The sequence below is a fragment of the Hevea brasiliensis genome, chromosome 1 (assembly GCF_030052815.1).
Source record: "Hevea brasiliensis isolate MT/VB/25A 57/8 chromosome 1, ASM3005281v1, whole genome shotgun sequence".
Lineage (NCBI taxonomy): Eukaryota > Viridiplantae > Streptophyta > Magnoliopsida > Malpighiales > Euphorbiaceae > Hevea > Hevea brasiliensis.
Window position 1 is genome coordinate 108,280,589 of NC_079493.1, and position 13,746 is coordinate 108,294,334.

The 13,746-nt window shown below is 34.7% G+C and overlaps 1 protein-coding gene across 3 annotated transcripts in view; it reads right to left on the bottom strand.

Annotated features, from left to right (window-relative positions):
* LOC110643732 (uncharacterized) overlaps positions 1-13,746 on the bottom strand; it is a 63,154-nt gene that overhangs the window by 22,725 nt on the left and 26,683 nt on the right. For all 3 annotated transcript variants that reach the window (XM_058146726.1, XM_058146730.1, XM_058146737.1), the window contains 9 exons: positions 7,143-7,262; positions 6,900-6,985; positions 6,652-6,756; positions 6,293-6,391; positions 5,490-5,578; positions 2,489-2,637; positions 1,792-1,935; positions 1,584-1,691; positions 1,094-1,204 (listed from right to left, as the gene is read on the bottom strand). In XM_058146726.1, the coding sequence (XP_058002709.1) occupies positions 1,094-1,204; positions 1,584-1,691; positions 1,792-1,935; positions 2,489-2,637; positions 5,490-5,578; positions 6,293-6,391; positions 6,652-6,756; positions 6,900-6,985; positions 7,143-7,262 (1,011 nt within the window). The remainder of the gene's footprint in view (positions 1-1,093; positions 1,205-1,583; positions 1,692-1,791; positions 1,936-2,488; positions 2,638-5,489; positions 5,579-6,292; positions 6,392-6,651; positions 6,757-6,899; positions 6,986-7,142; positions 7,263-13,746) is intronic.

A 13,746-nucleotide genomic window follows, 5' to 3' on the forward strand; every position in this document is an offset into this window, starting at 1 on the left:
GTCCACTTTTGAAAGTCACTAAATGTGACTCTCTTTTTATAAAGTAGGTATTTGCTAGTATTAGGTCGTATGCCATAGCAAAATCCAGGATGTTTTTTCCCTCCTCATTTCGACTGCCAAAACCAAAACCTCCATGAACATTCTCATAACCTTGTCTATCACTTCCTACATGTACATTCAAATCTCCACCAATGAAAAAATTCTCTTCATTCGGTATGTTTTGCATTAAATCATCCATATCTTCCCAAAACCTTTGTTTACTCTCATTGTCTAGTCCTATTTGTGGAGTATAAGCACTAACTATATTTATTGTTTCTCCTTCTAGTACCAGCTTTACTAGTATAATTCTATCTCCTACTCTTTTCACAGCTACTACTGCGTCTTTCAATGTTCTGTCTATGATTATACCCACTCCGTTCTTGTTTCTCTCCTTTCCGGTAAACCACAGTTTGTACCCTGAATTATCCACTTCCTTACTTTTTTCTCCTACCCATTTAGTCTCCTGAATGCAAGCAATATTCACCATTCTCCTTTCCAAGGTATCCACAAGCTCCATTAATTTTCCTGTAAGTGATCCAACATTCCAAGTACCAACCCTGATCCTCCTCCTATCCTGCTCCTTCCTAATTGGTCTCCTTCTATGATATCTTCTATTGTTTTCTATGTCTATCTTGTGTTCTGTTCTACTATTTGTTCTACTATCTGTCCTATGGACTAACTTCTTTACCCACACCCGTCCATGATGTGGGAACCCTTGCTCACTTAACACCACACCCGGGCGCCAGCATGGCGCGTCGCTTTCGGTGAACGCCCTACACCCTTGCATATTTATCACTACACCCGGGCTCCGATGTAGCGCGTCGTTAGTAGAGGACGCCCCAACGTTTATATCATTTGAATCCATATCATAGGGTGTGACGAAATTTTTACGCTGGTTGTCACCTACCGCAACCCTCCTCCTTTATCCGGGCTTGGGACCGGCTAAGCGCAAACTACTTAGGCGGAGAAAAAAAATAAAATGCAACATTTGGGATGTGGAATGGTAATGCAATTACAAGGAATGACAACAAGACTAAGTAGATCACTTCCATACAGGATTGAGTGAATATGATATCAAGGATATAACAGCTGCAATAACAGGAATCGGTTTGGCTGAAGATGACAGCACCGCTTGGTAAAAGACAGGAAGACTGGGTGAGATATCCTGCAAAGATAACACACTGCATCATGTAGATTGGATTAACAAAGTAAAGTATTAAGATAAGGATTATAGCAAATATGCACTTCACATGAATATATACATTCCAACCAAATAAGATAATTAAAGATATTTTAACATATAAAAAAACAACAAATCTCCCAAGATGTTTGGGAAAATTAATTTTCCTACGTCTGATTGAACCTAAATTGGTTCATCTGGTTTCTTCACTTCAGAACAGAAACTAAAAGGTCTTTTTGGATTGCTTAAAATTGCAGCTCAAGAACAGCAATCATAAGAACTTGATTGATGTGCATACAATGAAAAACAAATACTATTTCAATTAATAATATGATAAATAGACATCAGTAATCCTGAAATGTACCTCAGAAAATTTGGAGATCATGATATACAGAATGTCCAAAGCAGAACTGATAGCAAGCTGAAATCCTTCTATTTCCACCGGTTCAACAAGACGGCTGACATTAAGCTTCTGCCAAAAAATATGCTTAAAAAAATGAGCAAAAAGATAACAGTGACCGACCAATAAACAGGAAGCCATGACAGAAAAGGCGGGAAAAATCATGGCTGACCTCTAAGGTTCGTTTAGTTGTGCAAACAAGCCGAAAGATTACACTGTGGATAGAAGAATCGGAGAATAACATATCATGGATAGCAACACCCAATTTCTCAGAAAATGAGATTGATAACACGCATTTTTTCAGCACTTCCAAAACCTAACAATTAAATACATGATTAGAAATCCATTTTCACAGCATAAAAAATTGAATGGCAAAAAGGAATGCTTCTAGAATTTTCCATCTACCAAATAAAAGCTATCTTCACTAATTTATTGTTAAAATACTATTTTCCAAGCCCACAGGTTAGCTTTTGGTTAAATCTGATTATCAGAACAGATAAGAGGAATGGTTCCCAAGAAAGAATAATTAAAATGAAATAGGTGATGCCATGTCCATGATCTTGGATGAGCCGGTTTTGAACCTTTCTTTATTTCTTTTTTACTCCATTTATTCTGCATAAACACAGAACTTCATCTTAACATCTGTAGTTTCACTCATTTTATTTGTAAGTTCTTTCATCCAAAAATAAAGATACATAAAAAGCCATTAACCAGTAGATTCTCAGGCTGCTAAGTAAGAGCACTTGCTCATGGAACATAGCCAGATCAAAGCCCCTTGAACAAATTTGGAAGTCGTCATCTTATAAGTTCGTCCATAGCAGAGAGAAAACAAAAATGAGAATAAAGAAAGAAAAAAAAGAAAAGAATACCTTCAATGTTACTTTCCATCTAACGTTCTTCAGCTTGTATTTCCAGTACTCATGATTAATTAGAATATACTGCAGAGAAAAAACAACTAAAGCGAGAACAAGTTCATTTTCTATTCCCGTCTCTACCAGCTGCATGGTAAACTCCAGCACTGCAAGGAATTATGATAGTCAAAAAAAAAAAAAAAGCTCCACGCTTAAGAAATTTGAGTGGGCCTACAAATAAAATGTTCGATAGAAGCTACAAGTTACGACTAGGGGTGAGCATAATTAAGTTTAAACAGAATTAACCAACCAAACTGAACCAAAAGATTCAGTTTACTAGGTAATTCAGCTCGATTCAGTTTTATTTTTTAAAAAAAATTGATTTAATTGGTTCGGTTCAGTTTTTGAGAAAAAATTTTTGGTAAAACCAAATCGAACCAAAATAACTATAATTTTAAAAGCCATGAGATACAAAACATACATATGGCTTAATGGTGGAGAGGAAATTACTGACTTTGGAGGGTCTTGGGTTCAACACTCACCATTCACATCTTTCATTGTTTTTTTTAAACATAACTCTAAGATTAAATCTTGACCGTCCATTTCAAAAGATCTAAGCCATTCAGTTAAGGATATATATTCACCACTTTCAGCATCTAAAAGCCCTAGCCACTCAAAATTTTCTTTTAGTCCTCTCCTTCTTTACCTTGTCTCTGCCATCTTCCCTCACCGAAAGTCTATCATCTCCTCTTCTCCCTCACCCAAACTGAAAACCCAACAACCAATACCCATTTCACATCCTTATCTCAATCCTACTCCTTACTTTCTACTCAAATCTCATATTTTCCTCACCAACAACAAACCCATTTAGCCTCCTCATTGACAAAGCTCCAACGGCGTCTCAGCTGTTCGCGTAGCTGCATGTCCCCTTCATCATGTTCTATACCCATAGAACGTCTATGTGATATGAAGAACTTCATATCATGTGATTGGCAAGAGTTATACATGTTTGCTCCAGTGTTTTCATATGTCTAAATCTGTGCTGGATTGATGGAATTTATTATGGCTAGGATTGCAATGAAAATTGATTTGTTTGTTCTGCTTGAAGCCATGAAATTTGGTTACTGTAACTTTGTCTTTGGATGAATTTTCTAGGCAATGAAGGATAGTGTAAACCTCATTTATTTTCGAGTATTAATTTTTGTTGATGGTTAAACTTTAATATAGCATTGATTTTGGTTCATTGATTTGCAATTGATATTTGATTTCAATTCTGAGAATTGAGAATTTGAGATTTAAAAGAGGGGCAAAACTAAGCAACTTGCAAATCTGCTTCCTATTCTGAAAACCGAAGTTTTAAACCAAACCAAACCGTATTAATTTGGTTCAATTCAATTCGGCTATTTAATAAATCAATTTTGGTTCGGTTTTGTATTTTGAAAACTTCGATCTATTCGGTTTTACTGGTTCGGATTTGTTTTGAACTGAACCAACCGAATGCTCACGCTTATTTAGGACCACATGTTAAAAAATAGTACACAATAAAACAATTATAGAAAATAACAGAAAAATTATAAAATCTAAACCTTAGGATTTTTTTTTTCAATTTTAGTCAACCCTTTTAATTTGTAACAATTTAACCCAACCCAATGAAATTGGTAACAATTTTAGCCAACTTACTGAAGGAGAGTGGAAATTTGCACACACATATGCAACTTTTTTGCAATCCCATTAAATATAAATATAAAATAACAATTCATTTAAAAAAAAGGATTTATATAAAATTTTCCCAACAATTCATAATAAAAAAATAAATTTTTTTACAAAGGAAAATAAATTAAGAAAAATACAATTTTTACTGTTAGCATTGGAAAGAAATGGAAACCATATTTTTTGCCTATTAAGGCAGCCATGTAAGCTTTACACATATACTCCAATTCTCACTCACCAAATTGACAAAAATTAGTAACAAAATATCACAAGGTTAGGCTAAAATTGACAAATTAATAGGATTGGCTAAAATTGAAACAGCCCTGCAAAGATTTGGATTTTTTTGGTCATTAGGCCTAAAATAAAACCATAAAGAATGATACTAAGATGGTGCTTCCACAAGTAGATGACACTGCTTCCACAAGTAGATGACACTGGCATTATAGTAATGCTAGATTAACAAAAACAAGACATGGAGATGAACAGAAACATGGCTAAAAAAATAATATGTGATGAGAAATCACATAAATGTTAATACATTGTACTTTTAAAACACGTGTACAATTGCACAAAGAAGAGGACTGTGAATTTTCAAGTGCCAACTTTTATTGGACCTTCCCCAATGTCACTCACTATATTTGCTGTCTTGTGTATTTGTGATTATCTAATCATGCAATCAACTAAAGTTTTATAATGAAAGAACAATATGTTCCATAGCATGAAGAGAGACACTTGCACCCATTTCAAAGATAGAGGATTTTCTCCCCTTTCTTCTATGAACTATCCAAATGAGGCAACATAATTACAAGATTTATTATCACTGCTCTTGAAATTAAAGTCTCAAGAGTAGTTGCATTGTGTCCACATATTACCTCAGATACAAAGGTTCAGAGTCCTAAAATTCCATTACCAACAAGCCAGACCAAAATGTCTTCTCAATCCAAAGTTATTTGAGGCCAGGATTATGTTCAAAATAATAGATAAAAATCTTTCAAAAAACTATTAATCGTTCAGATATGACTTCTTATATCCATAATACCATATATTCACAAAAGCCATCAAATATTTATCCATGTTCAACACAAGCATATAATACTCCCACATTTTGCCATCATGAAAAAGGCAATTCAAATAAATATCCACAAACAATAGTCTAGAAACAAATAGCAGCCATCCACTAAAATTATACATAAACACATAAGTTGCACATATATAAATATACAGAACATGAAAACCAGAATAAAAGAAGAGATGTAGACATCTGTACAAAGGAAATAGAAGTCAAGACAAACGAATTTACTATATATACCTGATATTGTTAATGGCTTCTCATAATCATTCAGCTCAGAGTCTATCAAAAGCATCTTTGCTAGTTTTCCAGAAAGAAACCACGATCCACTATACCAAAGAAGTGTTGTAGAGTCAAATAACAAAGTCAACACAAAAAGGGAAACCTGGACTGTTGAATAGTAATTCATTATTACACAAGGATGCCACTCCAAGACAAAGCAACCAAACCAAAGATCATTGACAACAAAACCCACCTAACACTTTAAAAAAGGTTTTATATATATATATATATATATATATATATATATATATATATATATATTTTTTTTTTTTTTTTTTTTTTTTTTTTTTTTTTTTTTTTGGGGGAGGGGGGGTGGGGGTTGTGGGGTGGTGGAGATCAAATTAAAAACCCCCATCTTTGATCTTGCCTTGCATGGAGAGCGAAGCCTTAGGGAGAGTATGTCAACAAAAGTAACCCTCCATGTCAATAAAATTACAGAGCAAGTAATATAACCAATGACAAAAACTTAAAAAAGGATTCTTGAATTGTATATGCATCGCTTAATAATTAAGGTAGAGTTTGGCATTACAACAACAGTTTGTTGTACTTGTGCACCTAACATTAAAATTGAAGCCATCCCCCCTAAAAAGAAATTCCAGAAACTACTAGAGATGTCAGACATAATTATATTAAGAAAAGCTCCACATACGCCAACTAAATTTAGAATCCAATTCATTCCAGATATATGTATTTACATGCTGTCTCGGAAACGCCACAACTATAACTGCATATAAAATTTATGTGTTGATCCTAGAACTGACCTTGATAATCCATCATTTCCAACATCGAACATGCTTGTCTTCAAAGTCATCTCAAATATATTTGTTTTCAGAGCAACAGCAGCAACATGAGATGGCGCACTACCCAACAGAAAGGGGAAAGAATTACATTAACAACTGAGATTTTTACCTACACGCTTGGCTTAAAAGCAAAATATTCTTGACAGAGCAGACAATTTAATGTTGCCAATAGCAGCTAGTATTAGCAAGAGATTCATGAAAGAGCGAGAGAACCCAGACATAATCATTGAAAATAATATAGAATTATTTGTACATATAAACAACTAAAAGAAGACAGGAATGAATGCATAATCACCCAACAGAATCAAAGATTGAATTACCATTTCAACATCATTGCCAAAATACTGACACCCATAGACATCATTGCAGCACCACCAGAACTAGGATACAACTTTTTTATCACTGCACAAATAACCTCAACCACCCTGCAGGAAACAAAAAAAAAAAAAAAAGGTTTAAGTAGATGAAAAGGAGGAAAAGAAAGAGTCGATGGAAGTTTAAGCCAAAAAAGATTGAATCATAAATGGAATCAAAAAAGAAGAACTACAAATATTGCTCAGTTAATTACCACAAACTCCTCTCGATCTGCCAATTCACTCCAACTTCTTGAAAGTAAAATGAGTTGCCAATGTCCATCAAAGAAAAAGTTACAGCCTGCAAATGAACACCTTAAGAATATTGGGATGGAAAAGAATAAAGCTCACAACCTGATCCTCCCAACAAGATACCACTGACTTGTTCTTAAATGATTCATAATAGCTAAACTAGGCTCATCCTTTAATCAGAAGAAAACTTTCAATGACAAAATTACCATGTTAAAAGACACCATTCGACTAAGAAGGTCAAGAGTGAGAAAAACTTCCTCGTTGCTCTCCATATACTGCTCCCGAGCCAAACGCAGAAGCAGGATGAGCAGCCCAGATTGCGTAAACTACAAAAAAAAAAAAAAAAAAAATGCATGTATTGGCAAGGAACAGAAAGGCAATAGAAATTACATTGTCCAAGTTCAAATAGATACCAAATTGTTCTCTTAATGAATACATAGGTTTTTCAAGAGTATCCTAGTTAAGCAGATAATGGAGATTGCATTGGAAGAGTTTAAATAGATATCAAACTTTACTTTGTTCAAAAATACAACTTTTTATTTTTTTTTTTCTTTCCAACTTCTAACTTACTAGCATCTGTATGTAGAATATTATGCTGTATCAGCACAAAAAAGAAAAAAATCCAACAATAAGTGGCAAGTAATCAGAAGGAATAACGAACATAGCAATCACATCTTTCAGATATAATATACAAAGCCAACAGAAAATAGTCATTTAGAGAATGACCAGGTGAACAAATGCAAGATAAGAATGTCGGAAAGAGGAAATCTATGAGAGATTATATGGTCCCATAAACATGTGATGTGGCAACACAATAACGACAACGATAACAACTACATCAACTAAGTTTTAATCCCAAACTAGTTGAGGTCAACTATATAGATCTTTTTTCGCCATTCAACTCTATTTTAAATTAAATCCGCACCAATATCCAAAAATTGCAAATCTTTTGATATTACTCTCCATATCATTTTAGGTAGTCCCTTTTTTCTCCTCCCTCCTTCCTCCACTAACTTACCACACATTCATACTAAGGAGTTTGACGCTCTATGTTGCACATGACCAATCCATCATAATTGCCCTCCTTTATTTAATCTCCAATGTGTGATACACGCACTCATTGGCGGACATGGTCATTCCCTAACTTTATTCATTATGAGCCACCAAACAACCTTAATATTTGAATTCCTGCCACACACATCTTATGGGTATGTTATACCTTAGATGTCCAACATTTACTCTCATACAACATAGCTAACTTAGTCATAGTCCTATAGAACTTGCCTTTTACTTTTAAGGGATTTCATAGTTATCAAAGGCTCATGGCACACTAAGGCGCCAAGGGCTCTTGGAGCCTGCGCCTAGCACCTAAGCGAGGTGAGGCGTAAAAAAATAAAAAATTATATAATTCAAATAAATGTGAATATTCCATCAAACTTCAAATAATATAAAAACTAAAAATAACAGTGACTAACATGTACTCAAGTACTAATATATTAAAACTTGAATAGTCTTTTAATACCTCAAAACTAAAGTCAAGCAATTATAAAATAATTACTCTTCAATCTTCATCAAAAGCAGCATCATAATCTTCTTCATATTCTTCTACACCTTCATCCTCTTGATACTGAACTTGAAAATCAATATCTTCATCATCTTTAGGAACTGAAGGAGTATTCTTTAGTTCTCAAGTTAGTGGATGATGTTTTTTCTTTTTCTTTTGACATAGATCGTGAAATAGATGTAGATGCAACATTTTAAAAAAAAAATAATATGAGTGGTAGTTTTCAAATGATATAAACGTTGGGGCGTCCTCTACTAACGACGCGCTACATCGGAGCCCGGGTGTAATGAAAAATATGCAAGGGTGTAGGGCGTTCACCGAAAGCGACGCACCATGCCGACGCCCGGGTGTGGTGTTAAGTGAGCAAGGGTTCCCACATCATGGACGGGTGTGGGTAAAGAAGTTAGTCCATAGGACAGATAGTAGAATAAATAGTGGAACGGAACACAAGATAGACATAGAAAACAATAAAAGATATCATAGAAGGAGACCAATTAGGAAGGAGCAGGATAGGAGGAGGATCAGGGTTGATACTTGCAATGTTGGATCACTTACAGGAAAATTAATGGAGCTTGTGGATACCTTGGAAAGGAGAAGGGTAAATATTGCTTGCATTCAGGAGACTAAATGGGTAGGAGAGAAAAGTAAGAAAGTGAGTAATTCAAGGTACAAACTGTGGTTTACCGAAAAGGAGAGAAACAAGAACGGAGTGGGCATAATCATAGACAGGACATTGAAAGACGCAATAATAGCTGTGAAAAGAGTAGGAGATAGAATTATACTAGTAAAGTTAGTGCTAGAAGGAGAAACAATAAATATAGTTAGTGCTTATGCCCCACAAATAGGACTAGACAGTGAGAGTAAATAAAGGTTTTGGGAAGATATGGATGATTTAATGCAAAGCATACAGAATGAAGAGAATGTTTTCATTGGTGGAGATTTGAATGGGCATGTAGGAAGTGATAAACAAGGTTATGAGAATGTTCATTGAGGTTTTGGTTTTAGCAGTCGAAATGAGGAGGGAAAAAGCATCCTGGATTTTGCTATGGCATACGACCTAATACTAGCAAATACCTACTTTATAAAAAGAGAGTCACATTTAGTGACTTTCAAAAGTGGGCAACATAGAAGCCAAATCGACTTCCTCTTAACAAGGAAGACAAATAAACCTCTATGCAAGGATTGCAAGGTCATTCCAGGAGAGGCTTTAACAAGTCAACATCGCTTGGTGGTCTTGGATGTCAAGTTTAGGAACAATTCAAGTAAGGTCAGAAAAAATAGTGTAGCTCGAACAAAGTGGTAGGAGTTCAAAGGAGTAAAACAAGTGAAGTTCAAAAATGAGCTTCTCGAGTCCGAAGTATGGAAGCTGGATATGGAGGCCAATGATATGTGGATACAGATGGCATCAAAGATTAGAGAAGTAGCTAGAAAAGTACTTGGAGAGTCTAAAGGACATGGACCACCCTCAAAAGAGAGATGGTGGTGGAATGAGGAAGTACAAAAGGCAGTGAAGAGAAAAAGGGAATGGTATAAGAAATTACCTAAATGTGATAATAATGAGGCATATGAACAGTACAAGATAGCAAAGAAAGAGGCAAAAAAGGCAGTTAGTCAAGCAAGAGCACAGGCCTTTGAAAAGTTATATGAGAAACTTGGAACTAAAGAAGGGGAGAAAGATATTTATAGATTAGCAAGGAGGAGAGAAAGGAAATGTCAAGATCTCAATCAAGTTAGGTGCATTAAGGATAAAGAAGGAAAAGTGTTGGTGAAAGATGAGGACATTAAAGAAAGATGGAGAAATTATTTTAATGATCTCTTTAATAATAGTCAAAATGGTAATAGCGTGAATATAGATTATAGAACAATAGAAAAGAATGTAAATTATACTATAAGGATTCGATCTTTAGAAGTAAAGGAAGCACTTAAGAGAATGAAAGTGGGTAAAGCCTGTGGACCCGATGAAATACCAATTGAAGTGTGGAAGTATTTGGGAGATATGAGAGTGGCATGGTTAACTAAATTATTTAATAAGATTCTAAACTCAAAGAAAATGCCTGATGAATGGAGGAAGAGTATTTTAGTACCTATTTTTAAAAATAAGGGAGAAATACAAAGTTGCTCAAACTATAGGGGAATTAAACTCATGAGCCATACTATGAAGTTGTGGGAGAGAGTGGTGGAGCATCGACTACGTCATGATACTTCTATCTCTCTCAATCAATTTGGTTTCATGCCCGATCGTTCAACTATGGAAGCGATCTTTCTCATTAGATGCTTGATGGAGAAATATAGAGATGTGAAGAAAGATCTACACATGGTTTTTATTGATTTGGAGAAGGCCTATGATAGTGTTCCAAGAGAGGTCTTATGGAATGTGTTAGAACAAAAGAGGGTATCTATTAGGTACATACAAGTATTGAAAGATATGTATGAAGGAGCAACTACCATTGTGCGCACAGTGGGAGGGGACACAAGCGATTTTCCAATCTCAATTGGATTACACCAAGGATCAGCCATAAGCCCTTACCTTTTTACATTAGTTTTAGATGAACTGACGAAACATATATAAGAGAGTATTCCTTGGTGCATGATGTTTGCAGATGATATTGTTCTGATAGATGAGACACGAGAAGGAGTCAATAGAAAGCTAGAACTTTGGAGAAGTACTCTAGAGTCAAAGGGTTTTAAGTTAAGTACAACGAAGACAGAATACATGCATTGCAAGTTCAGTGAAGGCCAAACTGGTGATAGGGCAGGAGTTAGTTTGAATGGAGTGATACTGCCCCAAAGTAATCACTTTAAATATCTAGGCTCAGTCCTTCAAGAAAATGGAGGATGTGAGGAGGATGTTAGTCATAGGATTAAAGCCGGATGGTTGAAGTGAAGACGTGCCACGGAAGTTTTATGTGATCGTAAGATTCTCAATAAATTGAAAGGAAAATTTTACCGTACAGCCATACGACCGGCTATGTTATATGGTAGTGAGTGTTGGGCACTGAAAGAGTCGTATGCATCTAAGATAAGAGTTGCAGAGATGAGAATGTTAAGGTGGATGAGTGGACATACTAGACTAGATAAAGTCCGTAATGAGAGTATTAGAGAAAAGGTAGGAGTGGTGCCAATTAAAGATAAGTTGAGAGAAGGAAGATTGAGGTGGTTTGGTCATGTGAAGCGTAGACATATGGAGGCTCCAGTTATACAAGTAGAGCACATTAGGTTAGAGGATAGAAAGAAAAAAAGGGGTAGACCTAAATTGACTTGGAGGAGAGTAGTACAACATGACATAGAAGCGTTACATATTTCTGAGGATTTAACCCAAAATCGTTCAGAGTGAAGAAAGCGAATCCATATAGCCGACCCCAAATTTTTGGGACAAAAGCTTAGTTGAGTTGAGTTGAGTAGGAGTGGTAGTTTTCTCATCTATTATTCTATTTTCGAGATGATAGAACCCAAATACTTGAATTGGTTGCATTTTGAACCAAAACTCCATCCAATCAAACTTCAAGAGCTAAACTTGCAATGCATATATTCCATCTTACTTTTACTTAGCTTAAAACTCTTACTCTCAAGAGTTTTCTCCACAACTCCAACTTTTAATTAAAACTCTTACTCTTAAGAGTTCTTCTCCACAACTTCAACTTTTAATTAACTCTTTCACTAGTTTCATTCACTAAGACCACATCATCTACAATGCACCATTGGACATTATCTTGAAATAATTAGCTAGCTCATCCATAACCAAGGTAAATAAGTACATACTCAAAACTGATCCCTGAAATAAACCCACTGCTGTGAAATAACTACTTCTCTTGGGATACGATCCAGATTGCAAACTCTCCCTATCTTTATATTCTCCATGGCTTCTTTAACTTCAACAAACATGATTCTACAAGTGTAATTAATATTATTCTCAGTCAAAAGATCATTAAGGTCTACAAAATCATCCTCATAACTCGCATTGAATAGCTAATCAAAATAGCATTTCCATCTCTATTGCATCTTATTATCTCCTGATAGAACTTGTTGATTATTGTAGAAAGAGATGATTCTCCTTAATTTCAATTAATCTGTACATGGGTATATATATACAATTGATTCATATAATTGTATTCTACTAATTAGGAAGAAATCCTAAATAGGAATACAAAATACAGGATATACAGAGAAATAATATAGTGATTGACTTGCCATAACAATTATCATCTTTAATGCACTTTACCTAATTTAGATATATATCCCTCTTTTCCTTCAGTGTTCATCCGTGCTAGCTTGTACAATGAACAAAAAAAACACTCTATAGGGTGTAGTTGTTAATGAATTAAGCTACTCATAAGCTACTTGGACCTTGATTAGATGAAAATTCACCTAAGCTTATTCAATGGGGCTAATGAGCCACACTCAAGTTACATAAACTCAACTTGGCTAAACTTGCAAGCTGGCTCATTTGCAGGTTTAGAAGCAAACTGTTACGTATGGTAGGAGACAGCATAGGAACATAAATATGTGAATTATATTGGAGAGAAATAGTGGATGGAAAGTTGGTGATAGCTATAGAAAGCTGTCACCAGTTGTGAATTGTATTGGAGGGAAATAATGGAGGGAAAGTTGGTTATAGCTATTGAAAGCTGTCACCAGTTGTTACTGAGCAGCATAGTTAGAGGACATATTGTATAAAAGAGATAATTAGGGGCAATTTTGTATTCATGCAAGAATTCTAATCAATAAGATACTTCTCTTTTCCTTCTGTACTTTCCCTCTCTTTTCCTCCACCTCCCCCTTCTCTCTTCTTCATTTCTTACTTTGTTGAGAACCAATTAGTGTTTCTACCTAACACAAACCCATATGAAAATTAATTAATAATTATCTTTCAAGTAATAAATTTTTCCATTTATAATATGCAGGGAGGTATCTATTTGGAATTATTTATAATACATAGTTAAAGTATAATCACTAAGATTAGAAACTTTATCATACAAATTATTAAAAATATTGCCAAGTATATTAGCATTTTTAAATAAATAATTTTTAATTGATTTCCAAAATGATTTTACTTACACCTTAAGTCTATTGAGAAAGACTTTTGACTTGATTTAAACTCATTTTACAAATGAACAGTACATAAACACGGTTGTGTTTGAGTTGGCTAGTATAATAAATAATTTTATTTACAAGTTAGATCTATTGAGAAAGACTTGATTTCAACTTGTTTTACAAATGAGCAATACAGGAATAGGGTTCCATTCAAG